The sequence below is a fragment of the Arachis hypogaea genome, chromosome 15 (genome assembly GCF_003086295.3).
Source record: "Arachis hypogaea cultivar Tifrunner chromosome 15, arahy.Tifrunner.gnm2.J5K5, whole genome shotgun sequence".
In the NCBI taxonomy this organism is placed as follows: Eukaryota; Viridiplantae; Streptophyta; class Magnoliopsida; order Fabales; family Fabaceae; genus Arachis; species Arachis hypogaea.
The window spans coordinates 158,963,133-158,990,177 of NC_092050.1; the positions used below are offsets into that span (position 1 = coordinate 158,963,133).

The 27,045-nt window shown below is 29.6% G+C and overlaps 2 protein-coding genes across 5 annotated transcripts; both read right to left on the reverse strand.

Moving 5' to 3' along the window:
* Positions 1-136: 136 nt before the first annotated feature.
* On the reverse strand, positions 137-7,380 carry LOC112751879 (ABC transporter C family member 10). Of its 4 annotated transcripts, none has more exons than XM_025801172.3 (13): positions 6,869-7,380; positions 6,147-6,217; positions 3,920-6,004; positions 3,480-3,800; positions 3,304-3,390; positions 2,596-3,183; positions 2,332-2,496; positions 1,927-2,221; positions 1,614-1,828; positions 1,236-1,541; positions 1,092-1,155; positions 764-1,003; positions 137-686 (listed from the first exon to the last, which is right to left on the reverse strand). In XM_025801172.3, exons 3-13 carry the CDS (start codon positions 5,969-5,971, stop codon positions 574-576), a joined length of 4,446 nt encoding a protein of 1,481 aa, XP_025656957.1. In that variant the 5' UTR covers positions 5,972-6,004; positions 6,147-6,217; positions 6,869-7,380; the 3' UTR covers positions 137-573. The 4 variants fall into 4 exon arrangements, with proteins under 4 accessions (XP_025656957.1, XP_072074224.1, XP_025656956.1 ...); XM_072218123.1 differs by lacking the exon at positions 6,869-7,380 and adding an exon at positions 6,557-6,854; XM_025801171.3 differs by lacking the exon at positions 6,147-6,217 and having other exon boundaries at positions 6,869-7,262.
* Positions 7,381-14,689: 7,309 nt separating this feature from the next.
* LOC112751889 (uncharacterized) lies at positions 14,690-18,974 on the reverse strand. Its single transcript, XM_025801187.2, has 7 exons — positions 18,757-18,974; positions 16,427-18,103; positions 16,057-16,142; positions 15,632-15,913; positions 15,307-15,536; positions 15,097-15,221; positions 14,690-14,998 (listed from the first exon to the last, which is right to left on the reverse strand). Exons 1-5 carry the CDS (start codon positions 18,841-18,843, stop codon positions 15,359-15,361), a joined length of 2,310 nt encoding a protein of 769 aa, XP_025656972.1. The 5' UTR covers positions 18,844-18,974; the 3' UTR covers positions 14,690-14,998; positions 15,097-15,221; positions 15,307-15,358.
* Between the last annotated feature and the right edge of the window lie 8,071 nt (positions 18,975-27,045).

The window sequence follows — 27,045 nt, forward strand, 5'->3', positions numbered from 1 at the left end:
GGAATTGAAATAATATATTTTTATTAGTATCATTTTTGTTATATGAAGACATTAAAAAAAGATCTGTACTTGGCTACTTGCCCCAAAAAAAAAAATGGACAGGTTCTTGTTTATTGTCATGTGAGGCTTGTAAGACTTTATGGCTTATAAATGGGTTGTTTAGATTTTTCATAAGTACATTTCAAAGTTGTTCATAAATAAGAGTTGTACATTTAACATAAAATAATAACTTCATTGCCAAATACCAAGAACATGAGCCATCTAGATCGAAATATTTCAATATATAGTTCAAGAATATGTGATCGAATTTGGATCCTTTAAATTTTGAATTTTCACTTTAAAGAGTAAAGTACGATCTCTTACTATTTATTTCATAGGTAGAACCAAGAGAAAATATGAGAGAGAAATTATTCAAGAATGAGAGATCACACTTTACCCTCTAAAGTAAAATTCAAAATTTAGAGGATCCAAATCCATCCTCCTCGTAGACTTGAACTTTATTGGTTTATTTCTCACTCATTTACCAAATGATGAGACAAAATTGATTTCGTAAAAGGTTCATTCTTATTATCATCAATGAGATTCTGCAGACTGAAAATGAGACCAGTATTCCTTCACAAGCTTCCCAAACAATGACCCTTCTCTCTTCATTAACTTCTTTGGCTCATCATACTCTACCAATTTTCCTGATAATACAATCAAACATCTCCATTAGTTAGAATCAAACACTACTAAATGATAATAAAAAAATGATTCAACTTACCATCACTTATGGAGAGAACCTTGGTGCAATCCATCACAGTTGGTATCCTGTGTGCTACTGTGATCACTGTACAATCTGCAAATTCTGTTCTAATTGTTTTCTGCAAAATAAGATCTGTTGCATTATCAATTGATGCGGTTGCTTCATCGAGCACCAATATCCTACTTCGCCTCAAAAGGGCGCGGCCTAGACAGAATAACTGCCTTTGTCCCATACTCCAATTCGATCCATCTTCAACAACTGTGTAACATTTTGTTACTAGTCATTAGTACTAACTAGGAAAGAATTTCTTGCAGCTTAAGTAACAACACGAAATAAGAAACTCTACCTGAGGAGTCTAAGCCCTTTTCTTTTTCTTGCACGGCTTCTCGCAACTGACACTTTCCAAGAACCTTAACATAAAGTTAAGGATTAGTTCACACCAGAAGACACCAAATTTTGACATAAACAGAATGTGACTGCTATATTATACCTCCCATATCTCTTCATCAGAATGTTGAGACAAAGGGTCCAAATTATATCTAACTGTTCCATTAAAAAGAGTAGGATCCTGAGGTATAACACCTAAATGTGACCTCAAATCATGAAGGCCGATCGAGGATATGTCTATGCCATCCATTACAATCCTTCCACCGGCCGGCTCGACAAGGCGAAATAAAGCACTAATAAGAGTGGACTTCCCACTTCCTGTCCTGCCAACAATACCAATCTTGTGTCCTCCTTCAAATGTGCATGTAATTCCATGGAGTACAAGTGGTCCATTAGCCCTGTATCTTATCTGTTTTGAAATGAATAAACCAATAACTTTCTCAACATTATGCTTCATAATTTAATATGAAGTTTCAGTTACCTGCAAGTTACTAATTTCTACTTTGCCTGCAACTGGCCAATTAACCGGAGGGCGATTTCCTTCTATAACTTCTGGGGCCTCACTTGGTATATACATATATTGATTTATCCTCTCTACAGATACTATATAATTTGCTAGAGTGCATTGAAATTGAATTGAAAATACTAGGGAATTGTTCAGTGAAAGGCCATAAGAGAGTGCCATGCCAATAAATCCTGCAACAATGGACATTTAAATTAAGAAACTTCTACAATAAGATATTTTGTGAACAATAAAGTTATGTATGACAAACTATGAATATCTGAAGCCTCACCGGCAGGGAAAGTCTCGGGTGGAAGCACAACCATGCAAAGTGCTGCAGCAGATAGAACAACAGCACTGATTGTTTCTAACCGTTGGATCAACCATTCATTTGAAGTGAAACTATGGAAGAATGGACTAGCATTGACATCAATCAGATCAAGATTCTTCTTGAAAAAGCGATCTTCCTCCTTAAAGGCTCTTATTGTCACAGCTCCAGCATTAGTTTCAGCTACATGATTGGCTACAAATGATTTTGTTGTGCCATTCAACCTCATCAATGCTTTTGCAGTAGCAAAGTAGTATTTCTGTTTAAAAAATGAAAACAACAAAAGTACTTAGCATGTTAACTTTCCATCAAAATAATCTTCTAAATTCCATGAAGAACAGGCTGTAAAAAGAAGAATTTGTTCATCACCTGCAATTGAATCGCAGCAAAAACCAGTGGTATGGCAACAAACAAGACTTGCCAACTCACAAATGATAAAACTGCAAGATTAGAATAAAAATTTGTAGTACCCCCCACAGTATATGCAAGGTAAAATGGTATATCAAGATCCACAATGCTCATATCTGCAGATACCTACACAATAAAATATTAGTCAGAGTACTAAAACTTCCACATTACATTTCATTGAATGAAAGAAAAAATCCAATAGAGAATGTTGTTTTATATGCTTACCCTGCTAAGTATCCTTCCCAAAGGTGTGGAGTCATAAAAAGACATCGGTGCGCGGAAAAGGGAGTTCATCAACTGTGAAAATAGATGTTTTGATGATAGAAGACCTAAAGCAGCTATAAGAAAAGTTCTGATTAACATGAAAACGATCGAAACAACTCCGATCAACAAGTAGACTAAGATCAATTTCAGAGTTTTGATATGAGGGTTGTCCACATTAGCAGCCATCCATGAGTTTTGAATTATTTGGCCAGCTACAAATAAAATGTGACAAAGAGTAGTGGCAGCAAAGTATATGTATCCCTTCATCTGATTCAGATACTGAATGTAAGGCTTCAAGCCTGTGTCTCCTATCTCTCTTTCTTCTTGCTTAATCAATTTATTTTCGTTTGAAGCTTGTAACTTCTTCTCCAAGAAATCTTGCTTAATCTCTCTGCCAGAAGTTGAATCTCTCTTGGCAGAAGGAGTGTCAACTTGATGGTCAGAACCAGCAGTCTTCTTGTGAGCCTCGACGAGTTCTTGGAATTCTCGGCTTGATTCCAATAGATGATGATAAGGAGCAGCTTGTAGAATTTCCCCATCTAACATCAACTTTTAAGGAAAAGAAAGTTAGAGTTAAAGATCATTAAAAACAAGCATGATTTCATTGTTTCTTATTGAAATATATTAACATGAATATTGATAGCAGTGCATTAAGATGAAAGAAATTACCATAACAGAATCAAAAGCTGGTAGGAAGTCAACTTGATGAGTCACAAGTAACACAGTCTTCCCTGCAAGTCCTTCCATGATATATTCCTGCCAAGTTCCGAAGCAATCTCTCAGTAGAGAACAACATTGTAGATATAATTAAGTGCACTCTTTGAAGGAGATTAAGATGTCATTACCTTAAACAAATTTGTGGCTGTGTGAGCATCAACAGCACTGAATGGATCATCCAAGAGATATATATCAGCATTCTGATAAAGCGCACGAGCGAGCTGAATTCGCTGCTTCTGACCTCCACTCAGGTTAACTCCCCTCTCGCCTATTTCGGTAAGATCTCCATAGGGAAACAACTCAAGATCCTTTATCAGTGAAGATCTATAAAGCGTCTCTTCATATCTTTGTGGATCCAAATCTGCTCCAAACAAAATATTTTCCCTTATTGTACCTGACTGTATCCATGCTGTTTGAGAAACATATGCAAAACTCCCATAAACTTCAATCTGCAATTCAAGAAACTTACCATAGTGAGTTAAATTTATGTGATAGTTTATACTAATTTGGAGCATAACAAGGTTTTAAGAGTGTATTCTAGGAATATGAAAGGTTTATGAAAGCTTACAGTTCCCTTTGTATTTGGAACTTCTCCAAGAATTGTTGCTAAGAGAGTTGATTTTCCTGATCCAACTTCTCCACAAATTGCTACCTTTTGTCCATGCCTAACCTCCAAATTTATGTTTCTAAGTGTTGGTTTTGACACATTATCTTCCCATGAAAAATCAGCAGACTTGATTGAAATTGAGCCTCTGAGGTTATCATCAACACAACTCTTCCTGCAATTTGCATTCTGCAATTCAGATGCCTCAAGAAACTTCCCAATTCGAGCGAATGCAACTTTCGATTGAATAACCACTCCAATAACATCTGGGATGGATGTGATTGGCTCTTGCACAAGGCGCAGTGTTGCCACAAAAGTGAAAACATTGTTTGCATGCAAAGGAATCTCCAAGAAGTAGCATGCAGCAAAGGAAGCCGCGGACACCAGAATAGGCGAAGACCAAAAGAGAAAGATGTTGTAGGCCTTTCTTGATTGCACTGCTGATAACATTTCAAGTTCCACATTCCTTAAGCCTTCAATAGCCTTCTTAAAATGTTTCTCCCATGCATATAGCTTCAGAACTTTCATATTCACAAGAGCCTCAGAATTAGCCTTCAATCTCTCATCTTGTGCCACCATGAGTTTGCTTTGAAACTTCTGCTGTAGCTTTGCCAATGGAGCATTGCAAAGTACAGTGAGAATTATTACTACCATTGAGGCTATTGTCGCGAGTCCAATGGCTCGGACAAGAATCACCAAAGCAATGCATATTTGGAAGCTTGTTGTCCACATCTGATGAAACCAAAATGGAAATTCTCCAATCCTATATGCATCAACAGTCACATAATTCATTATCTCACCACCAGAATGCTCCAATCTAGCAGCATTGGATAGCTTCAATTGTTTCTTATAGATGGCTGCAGTGAGAAGTGATCTAACCTTCATACCAACGAGTCTACATCGAAAATACCATTGCCTTTGAGACAAGGATTCTATGATCTTTGCAAAGAAAAGTGAAATGGCCAACACATAACCTTCATATTTGAAACTTTCATTACCCTCAGCAACCAATATAAATGCATTCAAAAGCAGGGGACCACAAGACAGAGTAACTACCTTAATAAATGCAAAGAATCCTGAAATCCAAATCTCTCTCCAGTGGCAGGACATTATAGTCCAAAATACTGATGGCTGCAGTGTTGGTTCTTTTTGTTTCTGTTTGTTAAGTTGTTCTATAAACACAGAATAGCAACTTTCTGCTCGATCCGGCTCGCGCAGCTTTGGGATATCCTCATCCTCAAGTGTTTTCTCTTTACCTTTTTTCATCAATGGATTCAACCACCAAAATGTCATCCTGCTGAAGAATCCAGCTTTCGCGAATGGTGTGACTATATCACCAACAGAATCAGTTTCATTCAACTGTCCATTCAAAGGAGCATAAAGGCTTTCATCCTTTTCCTTCCATTTTTCGTCGCGATGACATACTTTGAATGTGCATAACAGTACTAAGATTGATGCTGGAAAAGATAGAACATCTAGAGCTATCTTCAGGGAGAGTCCTCTGCTGCTAATTGCATAGAACAAGGACAAAGCACATAGTATGCCAGAAGCTAAAAGTAGAAGAACAGCGAAAAGGCGCAATGATGTTACCGGATAATGTTTAAGCCGAAGACTTAATACTGTGAAGGATGCTAAAAGCCATGTGATTCCTTGAAAGAATTCTACCAACCACCAATTAAGAGGCAATGCAGTGTGGTTTTTTCTTATCATCTCCTCCAAAATCCAAATTCCTAAGCATGAATGCACCAAGCCAAGAACTCCATTGCTTGTGGCAGAAACTAGCTGCAAATTTGAGTATCTTTCGGCTCGCGTTTGGCCATGAAATGGAGTTGATGAAGTCCTCTTGATCATAGTGAATGACAGCATGATCAGCAGCAAGATATCAAAGCAAATGATCAACAAATTGTTGATGCATTTGGAATGATCTTGCAAGAACTTGAAATCATTACAGAAAGGATTTTCTCTGGCCTTGGAACAATCATAGTCCATACAAATCAGGCTCCAAAAATCATCCATTTTCTTTGTAAATTTTCTTTTTCTGCTTAAATTCTGTTACAAAAACATACATTCAGTAAGCAGATAAAGTCAACGGTTCTATGATGTAACATAAATGAACAAACTTTGAAATAAATACAGTATTAAATGACTCATTATAAAAAATTTCTATTCATTAGTTTCATTAATTGCTTACATAATTTCAAAAAGTTAACTTGGTTCATTGGTTGACTCATTTTCTTGAGAAACTGAGGAGAAGCTCTCAATCTGTAAGGCCATAATTCACTTTAATAACTTCTTGATATACATAGCATCTTAACTGAAATTCTTATGAAGTACTATCTTAGAGTGAAAAATAATTAAATAAATGAAACAATTAAAAATTTTTGCTATGAACTATTAAATACTTAGCATATCAACTTTTTATTTTATTTTATTTTATTTTATTTTTTCCTGAGAGGCTAAAACACCTCAAACTTTATAATAAAAAATGATTAAAGTGGAGACAAGGATACCAACATTATTACAACAAAGATATGATATGCCTGATGAATGGAAAATTAAATATTTGAGAGCAACTACTCCCATCAAAAGCATCAGCACTACCATATTTAGTAAATTGTTTAAAAGCTTTTGCAATCCTGTGGAGGGAGTATGAATGATTGAATCATTATTCTCTGAAGTGGGAACCACTTCCAGCTTCATAGAAACTGATTTTAAGGGAGGAGAGTAAAGAGAGTAGATTTCTTTTTATTAAAATTAAGGTTATATATATATATATAGTGATGATATGAGAAAGACATAATTAAGAAAAGCAATGATGAGAATAATACTTATATATATAGTTTGTGAAGAAAATAATTAATTAAGTGCTAAGAAAGACAATGATAGATGATGAAGCAACAAGAACTTATTTACCTGTTTAATTTATTAAGCAGCTTTGTGACTCAAGTCTCAAGGTTTGATTTATCTTCAGGATGAGCAACAAGCTAAGCATCTAATAATTGGTTCATCAAGAAGAAGAAAACTTCATCACTTCTCTGAGTTTTCTGCAAGGACCTTTTCAATAATAAATATTACAGATCTTTGCCTAGTGTATATATATCGACTATTCTATGTGTACACTAAAATTATTCACAAAAATTAGCCACTAATATAAAATACGTGGTGAAATACAAAATACACGTTAAAAATAAGCTAAATAATATATGTATTTATACTCAGATATATAGTGATTAATTTTAGTGTATAAATAATATTTTTATATATCTATACACTATAGGTACTCCACCATAAAATTATGTCTCCCATTGCTTTAATTTCAGCCAAACATCAACATTTAAAATTTTGGACCAGTTCTTTCAATCATTGAAATTTAAATTAACCCAAGAAAAAAAGTCACAGATTTTAACAGTAGATATTTCGGTTGTGTAAACAAAAAAACTAACTTAATAATAGTAATATAGCTCCTTGTATACAAATATCTTTGTATAAAAATAATAGTTAAGAATTATTAAATAGATTGATGTGTTTCACTATTTAATTAAACTTTTGTTTATATCTTAGCGAGAATTTTTATATAAAGATATATTCATATGAATAGAAATATATAAGAATAAAAAAATGTTTGTAGAAGTAAAAAAATTAGCAACTAAATTAATTATTATGTATTTGTATATAGATATAGATATTGTTAATTTATTTTTAATATTTTTTTATATTTTAACATATATTTTATATGAATAGTTGATTTTATTATTAATTTTTTATATATAGCTAACATAATTGTAATAATATAATAACTCCAAAGTAATGACCCCAGGCCCAATGAAATACTGAATGGTGTATGTACACAAATAATATCTTGAAAATTTTTTTCGTTTTTTAAATTAATCTGTCTTTAAAAAATTTTAATCTAATCGTATTAATTCTTCTGTTATTTTCTTTGTTAACAGTGCCAAAATTTATTAGTGTTGCATGTTAAGTGATACTATAACATACATAAGAGTCTTAATTGACTATTAGTCCGATAAATTTATAAAATTAGATCAAATCAAAACTTAATTGAGGAGAGAACTTGAAGCATTGAAATTTTTTAATTTGAAATTGATTTAATCCAATTTAATGAAAGTGATGAAAAGATTAAAAGGACTAGAAAAAGTATATGGAACCAAAAGATGATCCGCCAAAAAGTAAACAACTTAACTAATTTATAATTATATTTAATTAATTTTATTTATTTTTAATTTATAATATTTGATATTAATTGCTTCTCACCCCAAATTAAAATTCTGAATGATATGTTAGAGAAATAGGAGTAGAGATCACAGAACTTCCAACAATCTTGATTCTTAGTATATAAAAAAATTTATAAAATATATAAAAGAACATCTATTTAGTATGAAAAAAAATATTCTGATACTTAGTAGAAGAAACATCCTAATGCCTAGCATAAGCACCATTTACATAGAAGTTTTAGATTCACCCAAAGATATTTACCTGATTTTTTGCTAGTACCCTCTTGGTTCTCTAACATTATTAAAATGACTAACTTAAAATCTTTAAAAAACGAATTTGATTAAAAAATTTAAAAACTAATTTAAAGAATTAATTATCGAAAACTAATTTAATCATTTATTCTAAATTATATATAGATTTTTGATTTGTCCAACAATTTTATTTATGAATTTAACACCATATTTCTAATAGTTAAAATGAGAAATAAAACCAAAAAGAAAAAACAATAGTATATATATATATATATATATATATATATATATATATATATATCGGTATTAGTTGCCATAAATGTGTGACAACATTAAATTACTCTTTATTTTTTTGGTTTTCCAGGAGTGAGTTGACCACACTCGACCAATCCAAATTAGTTCACATTACATTATTCTAATAGTTGAATAATAGTATAATACTACTTTTTTTATATTTAGTGTTCCATCTTATTGGTTGTCAGCGATCAATTGGCAGAAAATATTACTCGGATAAAAAAGTATATATAGATCAGAGTAAAAACTCAGTGTTACAGTATAGTCAATTTTATATAAATTAAATTAATAATTAAAAGTTATTAAATAAAAATTTAGTCAAATTAATTAAATTATTTAATTATTTTTAATTATCAATTTTACGTAAAGTTGACTACAGCTAAATTTTTATCATAGATCATACTAACCAGTGACTCATATGCTTATCAAACTGAAAACCACAACAAAGCTATTTTATTATCTTAGATTCTTAGTTATTTGTTATTTTAATTTGTATTCAAATAAAAAAAATGAAAGCGGTTGGATCACCACGCAACCCGAGACAATTAACTTAAGAAACTAAACTTGAAGTGTTTGTCTCATCGTAAGAACGAAAAGTTCTTTATTGTGTGAAACTGTTGTTTGATAATGAAATACAGATGCATGGATTTATTGAAAAACACAAAAGAAACAAGACAATAATACGTTCCTTTCTTGGCCAAACAAGCGGTGATTATGTAACACACAATGTATTAATGGATATGACGGTGTGGAAGATCGTAGTAAGAAAACGAAAACAATAGTATTATTATTAGGATTATGTCTTAATTATTGTTTCATAATTCTGATTTAGTGTGTAGGAGCTAATGGTTGTCTTATATTAAGTTGAAAAGTATGGTGGTTGTCTTATATTAGATTGGAAAGTGGAAAGTATGGTGACCCTTAATATATATATGATTTCAGATTCATGGTTCATGGTATATACAGATTCAAAAAATTTTAATAGTGGAGATAAAAATAATATTCAAAAATAATAAAAAAATAATATGTATATTTAGATATTCAAAATTTAAAGTATATTAGTTATATTTTTAATAATTTAATTAACATATTAAAAATTATATTAATTTAAAAGTATTTTTTTCATTTTAATATTTTAAAAACATTACATAATATGTATCGATTAAATATATATTATATCAATTAAATTTTAAGAAAAACTATTAAATACTAATTACTAGTCTTATTTATATTTTGAGAATTTAAGCTTTATTTTGAATAATTAGTTAATTAAATTATTATTATTTTGTTTTCATAATCTAGCAAGTTCGCCGCAAATTGTAGCAGCACCGTCCCCTAAAATTTGACTCCTTTTTATGCATTTACCGCGTTGAACTTGAGGTTGATTTCTATATACATATTTCTGTATAGCCTTTCGAGAATTTCATTTGTACAGAAGGATTCCTTTCCTCACGCGAAAGGAAAGGTCGTCAACTCCATTTGTTAGAACAGCTTCCATTGAGTCTCTGCACCTATCCCTTTTTTTATGTTCAAAAGAACAAGATCTTTTAGATACGGACAATAGGCACAAATCAAGTATATTTTTTTAGATCAGGGAGCAACTTGATGAAATGGAGCCATTGCGAAGAAGTTCTACGAGTTACTAAGGAAACTTCGAGCTCATATTGGTCATGGGTTGAGAACGGAAAATTCCAACCAATAAGAACCTCAATGAACCTAAAAAAAGGATAAAGCCCAACAGAAATTGCTAACATAATAATATTATGTTAATAAAATATTATTAAATTTTAAGTGACCCCAATACATCTTGCTTGCATATACCACATAACATAAATATTGTTTAAACCTTTTCGATTTTTTTATTTTAATATTTCATAGGATTGATTGATCAATTGAAAATTAGTATATCTTGTTTTGATTTTTATATAGAACTAGACATTTATTAGAAAATTTGCCCCCTCCTATATATAGTTAAATATATAACTAGATAATGGATTAAATTTATATAACATAATAATCTTTTCTATTGTGTTGATATTTAATAACATTTTTTTTACACATAAATAAAATAAAAAATATTATTTGCACATAAAAAATTAATTAACCAAAGTCACAACTCATTTTTAACAAAAAAGTATTTTAATATATATTTTATAAATGTGATTAATAGTGTTAGGGGACTAGCAGAATTTGTAATGTGTAATCATCAATTAGTCATTATCAATATTTTTAATAATGTGAGAAGATATCTAATAATATAGGATTACTCAATTTTTATTTATAGTTAAATATTGACTAAATTTCAATAAAAATGCTGACCCTAAACTTTTCTATTTTTATATACCATAAAACATACTTAAAATAAAATTTGTATGAGGGCAAACACATTATGAAAGCGGGGATAATATATACACACATACATATACTTTAATACTTATTACTTTTTTGTCTAAAATTCAATGGAGACGATTACTCCTATACGATCATATGTGATTATGTGAATCCATCCCTGATGATATATACATATATATATCTGACACGCTAGACACGTGATTTATATATAATACATATATATTCTGTTTAGAATGAAGTGATATATTCATGTTTTTCTTTGTATATATAATGTTAGATGATATTTTTATTCTTGCAACCGGTGAAGTTTTTATTCTTGGATAAAAATTTATGTATATTTATTTTTATGTAAAATTAATAATTAATAATTTTAAATAATAATTTAATTAAATTTATCAAATTATTTAATAATCTTAAAATATTAAATTTATATAAAAATAATTGTATATAAATTTATATTTTAATCTTGACTATTCTCATTCTTCATGAGAGATGTCTTAGTGCATTATGAAATTATTTTTAAAAAGTTTTCTACTAAAAATACTGATGTTCTAATATTTTCCTAATTTACTTGTGTGTCTAATAATGATAATAGTAGTAACTAGTAAGGCCTAATATCATCATGGCTACCAAAAACGTCAAAACGATACTTTAGTATCGTGATGAATAGGAAACCTTCAAATATTTTTTAAGGATTCCGCTAGGGAGATAATGGAATATTTGTACAATGTTATGATACTACTCATCTCAAAAACTTCAGCTAATGGCAAAAAGTAACATTAATGGTTATATCTCTAATACTTCATAAATCTCCATTATACATATTGTACAAATATTTCATTGGCTCCTCATACTTTTTCATTTTGTAATGATATTTAATTATTTTTCGTATTCAATTCTAGACTTCTAGCATGCACGAACAGCCTTAGCTTAAATGATGAATGTATGTCCATCTCATAAAGAAGATATTGGTTTCATCTGACAAGTTTTAAGAGATACATATACACTTTCTTTATTATACTATTTTTGTTGCACGATATTTAAAGAAGTATTCGAACATCTAACACTTATCTAATAAGATGAGCCTTAAGAAGTTACATGCTGTGTTAATATATATGAAACAAACATGTCAAGAATTTCAAAGTCAATTTCACATTTTACAACAATTAGATAGAAATTAAATCATCTTAATAAGTTTAGTAAGATTAATATTTAACTAGAATGAGGTCCGCTCATCGATAAATTAATAATAGTATATAATAAATATTAAAATAATTATATTTTATAGAATTAAATTAAATATGTGTAAACTAAAGTTAAATTTAAAATGTGTTTTGTTTAAAATAATTTGTAATATAAAATATTTGGATGTTGGAGTTGTATAAAGTAATGGAAATAGATCTTCTCAATTTTTTTAATAATTGAGAGAATGAAATGTAATCTCTCCATTAATTTTATAAGTGAGATCAAGAATAAATATGAGAGAGAAAGAACAATGAAAGGTCAGAGATCACACTTTACATTTTCAATTTTTTTAACAATTGAGAGAATTCATTCCCCAAAGTAACATTTTTATTTGGTGGTTTAATTTTTGCATTTGTTTTGGTTGATGGACTTAGTCTTCTTATGTGGCGCTCGTCCTCCTTTTTCTTTATTGGTTATTGTTAGAATTGTTGCTTTATTCTTTCTGTCGTAAATTCTTGTAAGGACATGTTCTTTATGAATTGTTGAATTGTATGCATTTTATATTGTATTGTTTTAATTTTGTATGGTTTTTTTCCTTAATTTCTTAATGTGCATGCAGTTTATCAATAACATCTACAATAAAAAGAACAAAAATATGTAGATTTTTTTTAAATAAGTTATTTTTAAGAAGAATAATTGAAATAGTATAAAGTGAAATTACCTGTTAATATTTTTTTTGACCTACTCTGCCAGACAATGTCTCAAGTGTTCAAAATTCAAAATAGTGTTAGAAAATGTTCAATTTAAAAATACAATAAATATATTTGTTTTGTACCTTTTCATCTAATATAATCATTTCTAAGTAAAGAAACTCTTCTTCATTTGTAGGTGTTAATGTTTCCCATAAACGAACCATGCAAACTTTGATAAACCAATTGTCTGTTTGTTTGGTGATATTGTCTAAAGAATGATACTCCATTGAGTAAGTTTGAGATGTTGTGTAGTATGAAAATAAATTTTTTTTGTGCTAAATTTGATGTTATTTAAAAAAATAATGATAAGAGACTTATATAAGTAGTTCAAATAGTATGAAATTTGAATATTTGTAAGGTAAAATTTATTATGATTAATAGATTATTATGACATTTGTAATATGGATGTTTATTACATTTAATGAGTTATTTATAGAAATTAATAAATTAATTATTGGGGTTATAAATTTATTGTATTGTTTATAACGATAAAATATAATAAATATAGGAATATGGATTCTTGTAGGTTACAAATTTGGTTGGACACTATTAATTTCTAATCATTGTCATTGGTAATTTTATAGCCTAATTTGTATATTTCTATTACTTATATATTTTTTTGTATATTTTATTTTTTGCTGATTTGAAAATAATAGTTGATTTGTCAAAAATTGAGTGGTTGATTCTAAAGTTTTGCCAAATAAACGATGTTGCTGACATAGCATTAGTAGAAGGAGAAAAATATCTTAAAAGTAATTTGGGTAAACTTATTCATCTACTTTTATATATTAAGAATAGATTAATACGAAAGAACCAAATTTCAAACATTTATAAAGTTTAAATAATTTAAAGTGATCTTAGATGACGAATAATATACCTTTTTTTTCATTCATCTAAATTTTTAGTGCATAAATAATTCATAATTTAAAATTATGATTATATATAATATATATAAAATTAATCATCATATATTTATATATTATTTTCAATATATATCTCATATTTAGTAATTAATTTTGGAACAAAACACAATCAAATTCTTTCACGTTTCTTCCCCTTTGATGCTTCCAAAAGATATGAGAGACAAAATCCCTTTCAATGTCACCATTTTTTTTTTTCTACACTACTTAAGTACTTATAGATTCTACGTGCAGTCCTTTCTTTTTTCACTCAAAACACTTGGACTAAAAAAGAGATTTTCTATCAATAATAATTGCAGTTTATTATTATTTTTTTGTTAAGTCACTAACACATCATTTTCGAATTCAATTCTTAATAGTGATATGTATGCGACATATTCAATTCGGAAGTTATTAACCATTGACTAAAAATAAAAATAATAATAATAACAACCCACAAAAAATATACGAGTCCTTTATATTAGATGCGAAATTGTTAACATTAAATTAGCAAACTTAAGAACAGTTTTAATAATTCGTTAAAACAAAACAACAATAGTTAATAAGATATGAAAATATTCCTTGGTCACCTTCTAGGGGATAGAGTGCAGCATCATTTTCCTCCCCTAATATTTTAGCTGTATTAAAAAATTATATGTTTTAACTAGCACTTCACAATTATTTTAAGGTCACCTTATTTTAATTGCACCGAAATCATGCACTTTATATTTTAATAGCACTAATACCAACTTCACAAGATTTCTAACATCAAAATAAACAGAATAAATAAATAAACATACATATTACACCTGCTACGTTTTTAAATAAGCTTGAAGACTAACTGTACAGATTATATCACATGCATGATTAGATCATGGTTATAACTTATAACTTATTAACTTATAAGCCAAAAAAACTAAAGTGTGTTAGAAGAAGCACTCTTTCTCAACTATTCTATGAACTATGTTTTGCAGTGTTTAAGGCCTGATCTCTATACACACCACATCACTTTGTTGTATTAGATTTAAGTTTTCTTTGCTTTGAAGACTCCCCACAAGTAGTACTTTGCTTTAAATCCTGCATGATTAATTAAAAATTAATACATAACTTATTTTGTTTTGCAAATAATACTAGTATATGATCTGCACAGTTGAGCTAGAAGGTAGAAAACTCACTCCGGTATTCTCTCGGAAGCACGGTGGAAGGAAAAACTAGGAGCTCTACATGTTCAAGCACAGCTCTCATGGCAAGGTCAGAGCGAATAATGTCATCAACTAACATGTCATAGTCCCTTTCACATCTGTACAAGCATGTTGTAAGATTTGGTAATAAGAATACAAGTTGTAAGCAGAGTAAGAACATGTTGGTTTGTGTAGAAAATCCACCTTTCATCAGGAAATAAATAAAGTGCAATGCTGTTCTGATCTATCTCATACTTCAAGAAGCGACTTGGCCACACTGCACGTCTTTGAAACAAGTCCAGGGAAAGCTTCTCTGAAAACGTCTTGTTTCCTCACTAACAAGGGAGCAAGCTAGATCGGACAAATGTGCGAAAAGTCCATTGATGGAAGTGATGATGGAATTGATACTTTTGTTGTCGACGTGAAGACTTCCTCTATTAGCCAGAAATTTCAATTTTAGATAATGCATCACTATAGAAGCTAGAAAATCCACTAGTTATAGAAAAAATTAGAAAAATAAATTTCTTACCTCCAAATTGGATCATTAACAGGTTGTGCTACAACATGATCTTTTAATTCTACAAGATTAAGATCAGCGACATGAGTGTTTTCAACCGTTTTCAGAGCAGGTTGACACACTTTCATAAACTCGTTTTTCTCCCCTATTTGCTTTGTGAAATTGGTTTTTTCCATCCTGGTTTGGATTGTATCTTCTAAATTTTGAGAATCACATGTTTCTACCGTTGGTTTACAATCCTCACAAAACCATATAACTTGCTCGGTGAATATCACAGGTCCGTCTAAACAATACCTGAAAAGAAAAATTGAAAAAGTCTAAGACCATTAGGAATATAGTAATAAAGAAGTGTGCGGCAATTACACTCAATTATCATGATGCAAATTTGTTGCAGCTACATCAAAACAAAGCAAACAGAAAAGGTAAATAACAAGTACCTATGTCGTGCCCATATTTGACACTTGTAGCAATAAACCAATGCCTCTTCAAAGCCTCGATCGCCGCATACAAAACAAATATTTTCCTGGAATAACTTTGAATGATTCAATAAAGTAGAAAATGTAACAAACAAATTTTCTTCCATAAAATACTATAATAGAAATATGCAAATAAAATATACAAAATTGCAGGAAATTTATTTAACAAGGTGAACAGTTTCAAAATGTATATCTCATGATCTATAGACTAATTGATTGAAGACAAATCCACACATTTTTTTCCACTCCAGCAACCTAATCACAGATTTAGGTAACATCTAAAATCAAATTTTTAATATTTAATAAATGGATTGCATATTACAAAACAAACCTGAACTGATGCTATGTTTAATTTGGTGGTGACTTCCATATTTTCTTTGGCTATGAAATTTTCATTTGAAATTTCAGTATTGGTACTAGAATCTGCAGGAGCATCAAATTCCATTGAGATTGATGATGGAAGATAAACATTTGTTTCATGATGCGTAGGATTTTGATTCTCATTATGTACATTGTCTTTGGATGCTTGCTGTTCCGCTTCAACTTGTACAAAAGGTTGAATTAGTGGTTCAGAGTTTAATCGCTCCGGAGGTAATGGTGAGAGTTCCAATAATGGTGCAGGCTTCTGTGGTGGTACTGCTGAAGGTACTTGGACTGTAGACTCCACATAAATTGACATAGGAATGATGTCAAGTACTCCCATCTTTTCTTCAACTTTGCAACTTCCATCTAAAATTTCATTGTTAATGCTAGAATTTACAGGAGCATTGAACTCCATTGACATTGATGATGGCAATTGAACATTTGTTTCATCAGTAGAAATGGGACTCTTGTCATTTACATTGGCCTCTGAATTAGCTAGTACAAGAGGTTGAATTTGTGGTTCAGAATTTGATCCCACTGCTGGTACTGGTAAGAGTACCTGCAGTGGCATAGGCTGCTCTGGTGGTGCCCCTGTAGGTACTTGAGGGGTAGACTCTGCATTTGCACAATTTGATGGAGCATTGGTGTCAGATTTTGATGATTTGATGACCCTTCTTCTCCGCTTAATTTTCTTGCCATTAACTCCCCTAGTTCCCCCAATCTTCAGCTTGGAATCATGACCCTCTGCAGCAGAGTTGTGCCTCACTTCTCCCTCAGGTTTTGGCTTTGAATCACAGCCCTCTGCAACAGAGTTATCCCTCAATTCCCCTTCATGTTTTGATGCTTCGATAGTCCTTCTTATCCTCTTAATCTTGTTCTCATCATTGCCTTCATTAACTCCTCCGATTTTCCTCTTGGAGTCATAAACCCTGGTTACAGATTTATCCCTACATTCCCCTTCAGCATTTTCAGCTGTAACAGTAGAAGTCTCCGCCATGAATTTTCCCAGGTAATCTTTGTGCTGCCTTTCAACAGAAATTCTTCTCTCGGATTTCCGAACTGTCTTAGACCGATCTACTATATTCCCAAGGGCATTTGGCACATGCTCCCTCTCTCGTCTTCTTATACCTCTAAGTTCCTCGGACTTCTCATGTCTTTTCAACGTATGCTTATGTTCTTTCAACATATTCTGATGGTTCCTTCCTTTATTATGTTCTTCTATGTTTTTGGAACTACTCAACCAAACCCCACAAATTTCACAGAATGGTCTTGCTCGGGGAGCTACAATGGGATTAGCTGGACGCGCTCGTGGACTTGCAACACGATTAGTTGGCCGCGCTCGAGGACTTGCAACACGATTAGTTGGCCGTGCTGGTGAGGTTGCAAAGCGATTAATCCGTCTCCCAATTTGGTGCTGTGAGAAGCTAGCAGCTCTGACATCATCATCTTGGAAGCTTGGGGCCACAAAAGGATTAATTTGTCTAGCAGTTTGGTGCAGTAAGAAGTTAGCAGCAGGAGCACCATCATTTGGAAAACCCAAACCATACGGAGGGGTTGGATCACCGAAATTAAAATGGCTGTGATTTAAACCTCCATGAAGCATATTTTGCCAGCCATAGTTAATTTGATTTCGATATCTCTCAATCTGCAAACAAAATTTCAAACATGATGCTACATTGATACAATGGCAACATTCTAGTGCAATATTCAATGGAAAGTGTCAGATTCAACAACAAAACACCAATTAGGCCTAAATTATTTTGAAAAACCAAACAAAAACGAACCAGTATAACAACAGACATGCATCTAACTTCAAACACAGCATTCAAACTTTCATTAAGTATCAACCAAACTCAGCATGCACAACACAATTGCTATCATAATTCTACTGTTTAGTAATGTAGTTGTGAAGGGCCACAGCGAATCTAAATTACTATATTTTATTACCATTTTATAAACAAATCATCAATGTTTAATAATTTATATCATGATCTCTAAACTCAGAATACATATGCCTAGGTTACTAACTCACACACCAAAAAGAATCCGTTAACTGTTAACATTCACTAATTGTACCAGAATCAGAAAGTAAAGTACAATGCTAAATCTAATGAAAGAACAACAGAAACAATACATTAAGAAATAATCTCAAATCAAAAGAGAAATTCATATCCCTTGAAACCTAATTCATACTCGACCGTGACCCAAAATTCACTTCAGGCAAAAATTATATAAGTAGAGAAAGAGAAATTAAATTCGACATTACTTAACAAACATTAAAGAAAAAAAAACACTCACGGTGGGTTGTCGATGAATGTTCCATGCATAGTTGTTTAGAGGAGAATAAGGATATTGAGGAGTAAAATCAGAATAGAAGGGATTCATTCTGGAAGAAGAGCTTCTGCGACTGAAGTGGGGTCACTGTTTTGAGTAGGAAGCCAAAAGGTTTTTGACACTTTTTCGGTCACCGACTGCGACTACCAAAAAGATAGGTATTAAGAAACAGTGATTATTCCTTATTCCTTGATATATCATATTATTTATAAGTTTCCTAATTTTAGAAAATATTGTTTGACAAAAAAAAAGAGATATATTAGTTTGTCCAATCAGCCATCAGGATCAAATCTCTCCTCTAATGATAATAGTTAGAGATAAAATAATATCTTATTTATCTTTAAATTTATATAAGATATTTACAGATAATAAAATAACAAATTTAAAGTTGATTAAAATATTATTTTGTTGATTTATTGATTGTCTTGTTTTTTAAATTATTTTCTGTTGAATTATAGGAAATAAGAATATATAGAATATCTTTTTAAAATTTAATTTTGATATATTATCAACATTCATAGTTAAGCTTTAAATTAGATACTTGAATTACATATTATTAGTCAAAGTCTAATATATAATTTAATGTTTATATATTTAGAAAAAAGATTTACAGTTATTGAACACAAAATTTAATTTCATTTCAAGATTTACCTAGGTTTAAACATTTCAACTCGTTGAATATTTCCTTAGATATTTTCTCTAAGCAAATAATGCAGTTTAATTTTTGTTTTGTATAATAAATTAATAATACTCTTTTATTTATTTAATCCATACGAAATAATAATATGAAATTAATTAAAATAATAAATATTTTATTATTTTAAGTAAATAGATTAAACCATTTTATGCTATACATATGGAATTGAAATTCATTAAGAGCAACATCAAAAGTGTGCAAAACAAAACCAACCAACCAAAGTAAATAAGTACATGTTGGGCATATATCTAAAGCAGAAAAATATAATAGATACAAATTAAATTAGACACTTCAACTGGATTTTTAACTAACAAACAAGTCAGTAACTCACTATATATGTTGTTTTTTAAACCCAGAGTCCCAACAATATCCACGTCACCACATTGGGCAAGTGGAAGTGTATAAAGAAAGTTAATGAGAGTTATGGTTTGCATGTGTTGGGCCTTTATAATGCACTTCGAGTTCGACATAGTATAGGGATTCTAAAGCATCTTTAAATTAATGTATCTTAGTCCAAAAAAGAAAATTAATGTATCCAGCCCAAAAATATATTAATGCTCTATCATATTCATACCCAAAATGTTCAGTCCATTCTTTTGACAAATAATAATAATAATATTGGACTAATAGTCATTTTAGTTTTTAGAAGATAAGTTATTTTTTAAATTTTTTTTAAAATATTTTTTTAATTAAATTGGTCATTTGAAAATTACGAATTAATCATATATGTCTTTTAGTTACTCCACTCATAATTTTCATCAATGATTGATGATGTGAAATATTAACTTATAGTATATATGACACATAATATGTTCAATTGAATGTTAACTAAATATATTTACAAAATCTATCAATTTAGTCACTATGTTATATTGGGAATAGAATTTTTGTAATTGAAAAAAATGACTAAATTAATGAATTTTTATAAACATATTTGGTCATGATCTAATTAGACATATCAGATATTATATATATTATCAATTAACGTTTTACAATATCAATTTTTGAAAAAAAATTGTTAATAGAGTGACTGGAGGATAAATATGATTAATTCGTAATATTTGAAAGAACAATTTAATTGAACAAAATTTTCAAAAAAGATAAATTTAAAAAACATCTTATCTTCTAAAAATTAATTTGACTATTAACCCTGATAATGTTCCATCATACCTAAAATGTCCAACCCATTTTTCTGACCAATAATAATATTCGATCACTTTTACACTTATGTTAGTAATTATAATTTTAGTTGACAATTGTGATTGATATAAAGAATTGCAGGAAAAAAAAAAACTGGTTTTATTAAACTTATAATAGAAATTGCTAATTTCTGAGTTAAAGTCATTAGAATATTTTAATAAATTAATATAATATTTAATCTCCATTAACGAATTTTGATCCTTAGGATTAGTATTTTCAAAATTCATGTACCAAGTATCAACCAAATACATAATTTAATTTTGTAAATAGTTAGAAATATTCCATAAAAAGACACAAGAAAGGATTAGTTTCATGGTTTAAAGAAGTTAAATTCAAGAGAAACTGTGGCAAAAAACTGTTTGGTTTACATGAATGCTAGCAATATGGTATGGTGTTCAGGGATTGTAATAAAATTGACACAATATCAATGAATTACAATGGTTCTAGAACAGGACCAGTTTGTATGGAGTAATTCACATCATTCATTAAATCAATCTTATAAATATAATTATACTTCCATATATACAAAAGTAGAAAGATCACTTTAAAAATGAATAATTATTACAAAATTCCACATTGTCTAGTGATGTATATTTCATGAATTAAAGTATCAATAATGTAGTAATAACAACACCAACACCATATACAAACTATCATTGTACTTCATTAACAAGGATTGCGAATAGAATTTAACAAAGGGATAACACTAGTGGTCAATATCAAAGAAAGAGAAAGAAATACATATTTGCTAGAAGATGCTATTATCATCCAAACAAAATTTTCAATCATATATTCATGAGGAATAGTAATTATGTATGCATTATTTTTTTAGTATATTATTTTTATATTTTTATTTTTGGTATTCAAGTAATCAATAAAAATTAAAAAGGTTATATTTCATATCATAAAAATAAGATGTGCAAAAAAATATAAATAAAAATATATAGTACAAATAAATTATTTTTATATATTTATTTTTGAAATAAAAGCTACCCACATTTAAATCATATTAGCATCACCTAAAGTTTTGATCAAAATCATATAATTCATACGCTAATTTATAAATTAGTGTAACAAACTTTTCAATCATATATTTACGACTCACGAGGAATACAAATGATATATAGTATATACATTATTTTTTAGTATATTATTTTTATATTTTTATTTGTGGTATTAATAGTAATTAATAAAAAATATAAAATATATTTTGTATCATAAAAATAAGATGTGCAAAAAATATAAACAAAAAATAATATAAATAAATTGTTTCTATATATTCATTTTTGAAATAAAAACTACCAAAACTTAAATCATATATATTAATATCACCTCAATTCTGAAAATTAATTGTATAAAATTAAGTTGATTCACACGCTTATTTATAAACTAGTCTAAACTGTTACACAATAAATCACTAATCATTGACAATTCCAAGTCCTCCACAATGCAAGACTCAACTTTTCAATTCAGATTAAATGTATTATTAGAAATATGAAAAATAATAATAACAAATTAATAAGTCCATATACTACATAGATAATAATTTTCTAGAAAAGCCTAACTAAAATGACTAATGAGACTGACATTACAAAGACAAGGGGATTTAGCTTCACCACATACACATAATTGATTAACAATTATTCCAAGTCTTCACACCAAATTAAGAATTCAACATTCTAATTTGTCATTACTTATCTACATAATTTTCTAACGTATCAAATGGGGTAGAAAACATATATAAGAAATAAGAATGAATAATGTCCATATATTTTATATAATATAATATAATTTTTTAGATACCTAGCTATATTGACTATATTACAAAGGAGTCTTCTTCACTGTGTGTTTGATAGAAATATATATGCATTATTAAAAATCACGAGGAATAAAAATATATATGCATTATTTTTTAGTACATTATTTTTATATTTTTATTTGTGGTATTAATAGTAATTAATAAAAAAAAAATATATTTCGTATCATAAAAATAAGATGTACAAAACAATATGTTCGTCTGGTCGGTTGTCGAACGGGTCGGGTATATCGAATGCGTGTAAAGAGGATGGGAAAATTGAGATCCGAGATGCTAGAACGTGATTGGGACTCCTGGTCTGACTCTGGAGGGTGAGTGGAAGAGCTGTGCGACCTCCCGAGCAGTTGAGGTGAAGAGAGGAGGGGGTACCTGCAAAAGAGACTCCGATGTCCAAGACAGAGTCCGTACAGATGGCAGTAAAGATGAAGGGATAGTGACATACCATGGGGAGGGGTAGGGCCCTCCCCTTATATACTCTGCTCCTAGGGCGGGTCCCACAGGGACAGACCTGCCTTCCAAGAAATTTCCCTCCCCAACTGTCACATGCCTTGCTGGAGGAGAGGATAGGTCCGGACGTTCCCTTTGGTTCGGGTTCACGCTTTTCACCAGGTCGGCCGCCCGGATCGGAGCAACGCGCCATATGGGCCGGGTCGGAACAGTGCCCCCAACACGCCAGCTAGAGTTGCAAGCGTCGTTGTTGGCGCATTCTCAGTCATCTTTGGTTGAATCGTCGCTTAGTCGGCCGCTCGTGATAGGGCGTGCCCCCTACGCGCGAGTGGGCATGTTCGCCTCGAAGGATCGGAACACCCTTTGTCACCTCATTCTTCGCACCAAACATTAAATGCTCTTAATTGTTGATTTGAACCTTGGACGAAATGTCCGTTTTGTCCCTGCCTTTCGCGCTCTCAGGCGTCCGTTACTAGTCAGTTTTCTCTTGCCTTTTGCGTTTCAGTTTCCATTTCCCTTATTATTATCACATATTCTCCATTTCCTCTTCTCACACTCTGAAGTTCTTCACTCCGAATCGCTCTTGTTTCGTCCACTCTACTCGAGATTTTCCAATTCCTTTCGATCATCCTTTCGGTAAGTTTTCCCTTTCCTTCTTGCTTCTTAATTTTATTTCGTGCATATACTGCTTCTTCTTAGTTCTGTTTCGTGCCTGTATTGTGTGTTTGATAGGTTGCATGCTTGAATTGTGTCAATGTTAGGTAGATATTAGGGGGTTACTATGTTAGGTTTTTTGGTTCTTAGGCTTTTAACCTTCACTTGACTATAGATTTGGACTTTGTTTAACTGTAGATAGGCAAACTGTAGCATCTGGTGTTAGTCTCAATTTCCCGACCTCATAGATTGACTCTGGGTGGTGCCTCCACTGTAGGTATGGGCCAACGTCTCGTCGCGAGGATTCCTATCGCGAGAGCACCTGTAGACCGGTACGCTTGGGTGACATGACATTCTTTTATTCAAATTGAGAAAAAAATATTTCCTTCCAAAATTAATAAACTCATTTCTTAAATTCTCTCATTTATCTCTCTCCCTTCTTCTATTTCTCTCTACTCTTGCCATTCTATATATAATTTGTAATTTATATTTTATATTAGTAATTTGACAAATCAAAATGTGTCATCAGATATTTTTTATTATAATTAAAATAATTTTTTTTCAAAATTAATAAAATCCCTTTCTCAGTCTTTATCTTTATTTTTCTCTCTCTTTTTTCTCATTCTCTATTTTTTCTATCTTTTTGTTCTACAAAAAATAAAATTAACAAAATAATATAATTCAAATAAAAAATATTATTATTATATACATATTTGTTTATTTTTTTATTTAGTTTTAAATTTTTACTGTTTATCTTTCTAATTTATATTTTTATTTTTCTTCTTTTAAATATTTATTAAATATAATTTAGAGAGAATACTAATGTTACGATTAAAAGTTAAAATCAAGATTCAATTATTTAAAAAAATTAATTTTGAGTTAATTTTATAACTATCAATACAATTTTTTTCATGCTAATATTTAATTATATTTTTATATACATAGAAAAAAATATTATTTTTAAATAACAAATATAAAAATTAATTATTTCTATTTGTGCAATCGACTTAACACCTAATCAAAAGTATACAAGTTAAATCATTTCAAATTTTAGATAACGAATATTAAAATTAATTATTAGTAATAAATCAAACTCTTTCACATAAAAATAATCACTAAAAATTTTATTGTTTGATTTTTTATCTATGGAGATCCTGGTCTTCTTAATCGACGGAGACTTTTGTCTTCTATGATTTTTTTTGTAAAAGTAGTTTAATTTTATAAATTTTTTTGTACTATAATCTATAATATCAGGATAAACCGACATAATTTTAAAAGATTTATATTCCCGTAATGTAATCACAGGTAAAAATACTAGTTGAGTATATATGTCTGATTTATTGAAAAAAATAGATTACTAAAACCGATTAATAACTTCTTTAGAGTTGATACACTTAACATACACTAGATTAAGAAAAAACGAACAATACATAACAACATGTTATTTTTTATTAATCAAATTATTATAATTCAACTTAATTTTAACAAAACAACTTAACATTATAATTTCAATCTTATCACGTGCATGACACGGGTTATTACACTTATTATTACACGGATTATTAATAAATTTTCCTAAACATATTTGGTCACGATCTAATTAGACATATCAGATATTATATATATTATCAATTAATATTTTACAACATCAATCTTTGAAAAAAATTGCTAATACTTAATAGAGTGACTGGAGGATAAATATAATTAATTCGCAATATTTAAAAGACTAATTTGATTGAACAAAATTTTCAAAAAAAATAAATTTAAAAAATATCTTATCTTCTAAAAATTAATTTGACTATTAACCCTCGTAATGTTCTATCATACCTAAAATGTCCAACCCATTTTTCTGACCAATAATAATATTCGATCACTTTTGACACTTATGTTAGTAATTATAATTTTATTTGACAATTGTGATTGATATAAAGAATTGCAGAAAAAAAAAAACTGATTTTATTAAACTTATAATAGAAATTGCTAATTTCTGAGTTAAAGTCATTAGAATATTTTAATAAATTAATATAATATTTAATCTCCATTAACGAATTTTGATCCTTAGGATTAGTATTTTCAAAATTCATGTACCAAGTATCAACCAAATACATAATTTAATTTTGTAAATAGTTAGAAATATTCCATAAAAAGACACAAGAAAGGATTAGTTTCATGGTTTAAAGAAGTTAAATTCAAGAGAAACTGTGTCAAAAAACTGTTTGGTTTACATGAATGCTAGCAATATGGTATGGTCTTCAGGGATTTTAGTTCATTGGCTCCAATATTTTCTCTTTTAATAAAATTGACACAATATCAATGAATTACAATGGTTCTAGAACAAGAAGACCAGTTTGTATGGAGTAATTTACATCATTCATTAAATCAATCTTATAAATATAATTATACTTCCATATATACAAAAGTAGAAAGATCACTAAAAATGAATAATTATTACAAAATTCCACATTGTCTAGTGATGTATATATCATGAATTAATGTAACAATAATGTAGTAATAACAACACCAACACCATTTACAAACTATCACTGTACTTCATTAACAAGCTAAGGATTGCGAATAGAATTTAACAAAGGGATCGGATAACACTAGTGGTATTGGTCAATATCAAAGAAAGAGAAAGAAATACATATTTGCTATATTATCATCCAAACAAAATTTTCAATCATATATTCACGAGGAATAGTAATTATGTATGCATTATTTTTTTAGTATATTATTTTTATATTCTTATTTTTGGTATTCAAGTAATCAATAAAAATTAAAAAAGTTATATTTCATATCATAAAAATAAGATGTGCAAAAAAATATAAATAAAAATATATAGTACAAATAAATTATTTTTATATATTTACTTTTGAAATAAAAGCTACCCACATTTAAATCATATTAGCATCACCTCAGTTTTGATCAAAATTATATGATTTACGTTAATTTATAAATTAGTCTAACAAACTTTTCAATCATATATTCACGGCTCACAAAGAATACAAATGATATATAATATATACATTATTTTTTAGTATATTTATCACGGCCTAAAATAAGTCATGATCAGCGCTCAGAAAAATAATCTCCAAGCAAGCCTAACTGACTCAAATATAAGTTGAATAAGAAAATTACATATTTTTAACAAACAAAAAATAAAATAAATATGAGTAGATCCTGCCTGTGACATATGGAGCAGATGACGTGTAAGAACTCAACAACGAATAGATATCCATTGCAGATCATTACTCTTGAATAGAAAGGCTCACATAATCAAATATTTATTCCTGAAAATTATTTTTAGAAAAACGGAGTGAATTTTGCAACCCAGTGACTAAATAGTATATCTATAATTCACATGAGACCATATAAACATAATTTTAGTTAGAAGATAATAATTTATATAAATAAGTGAATCAATAAGAGAATTCTCATA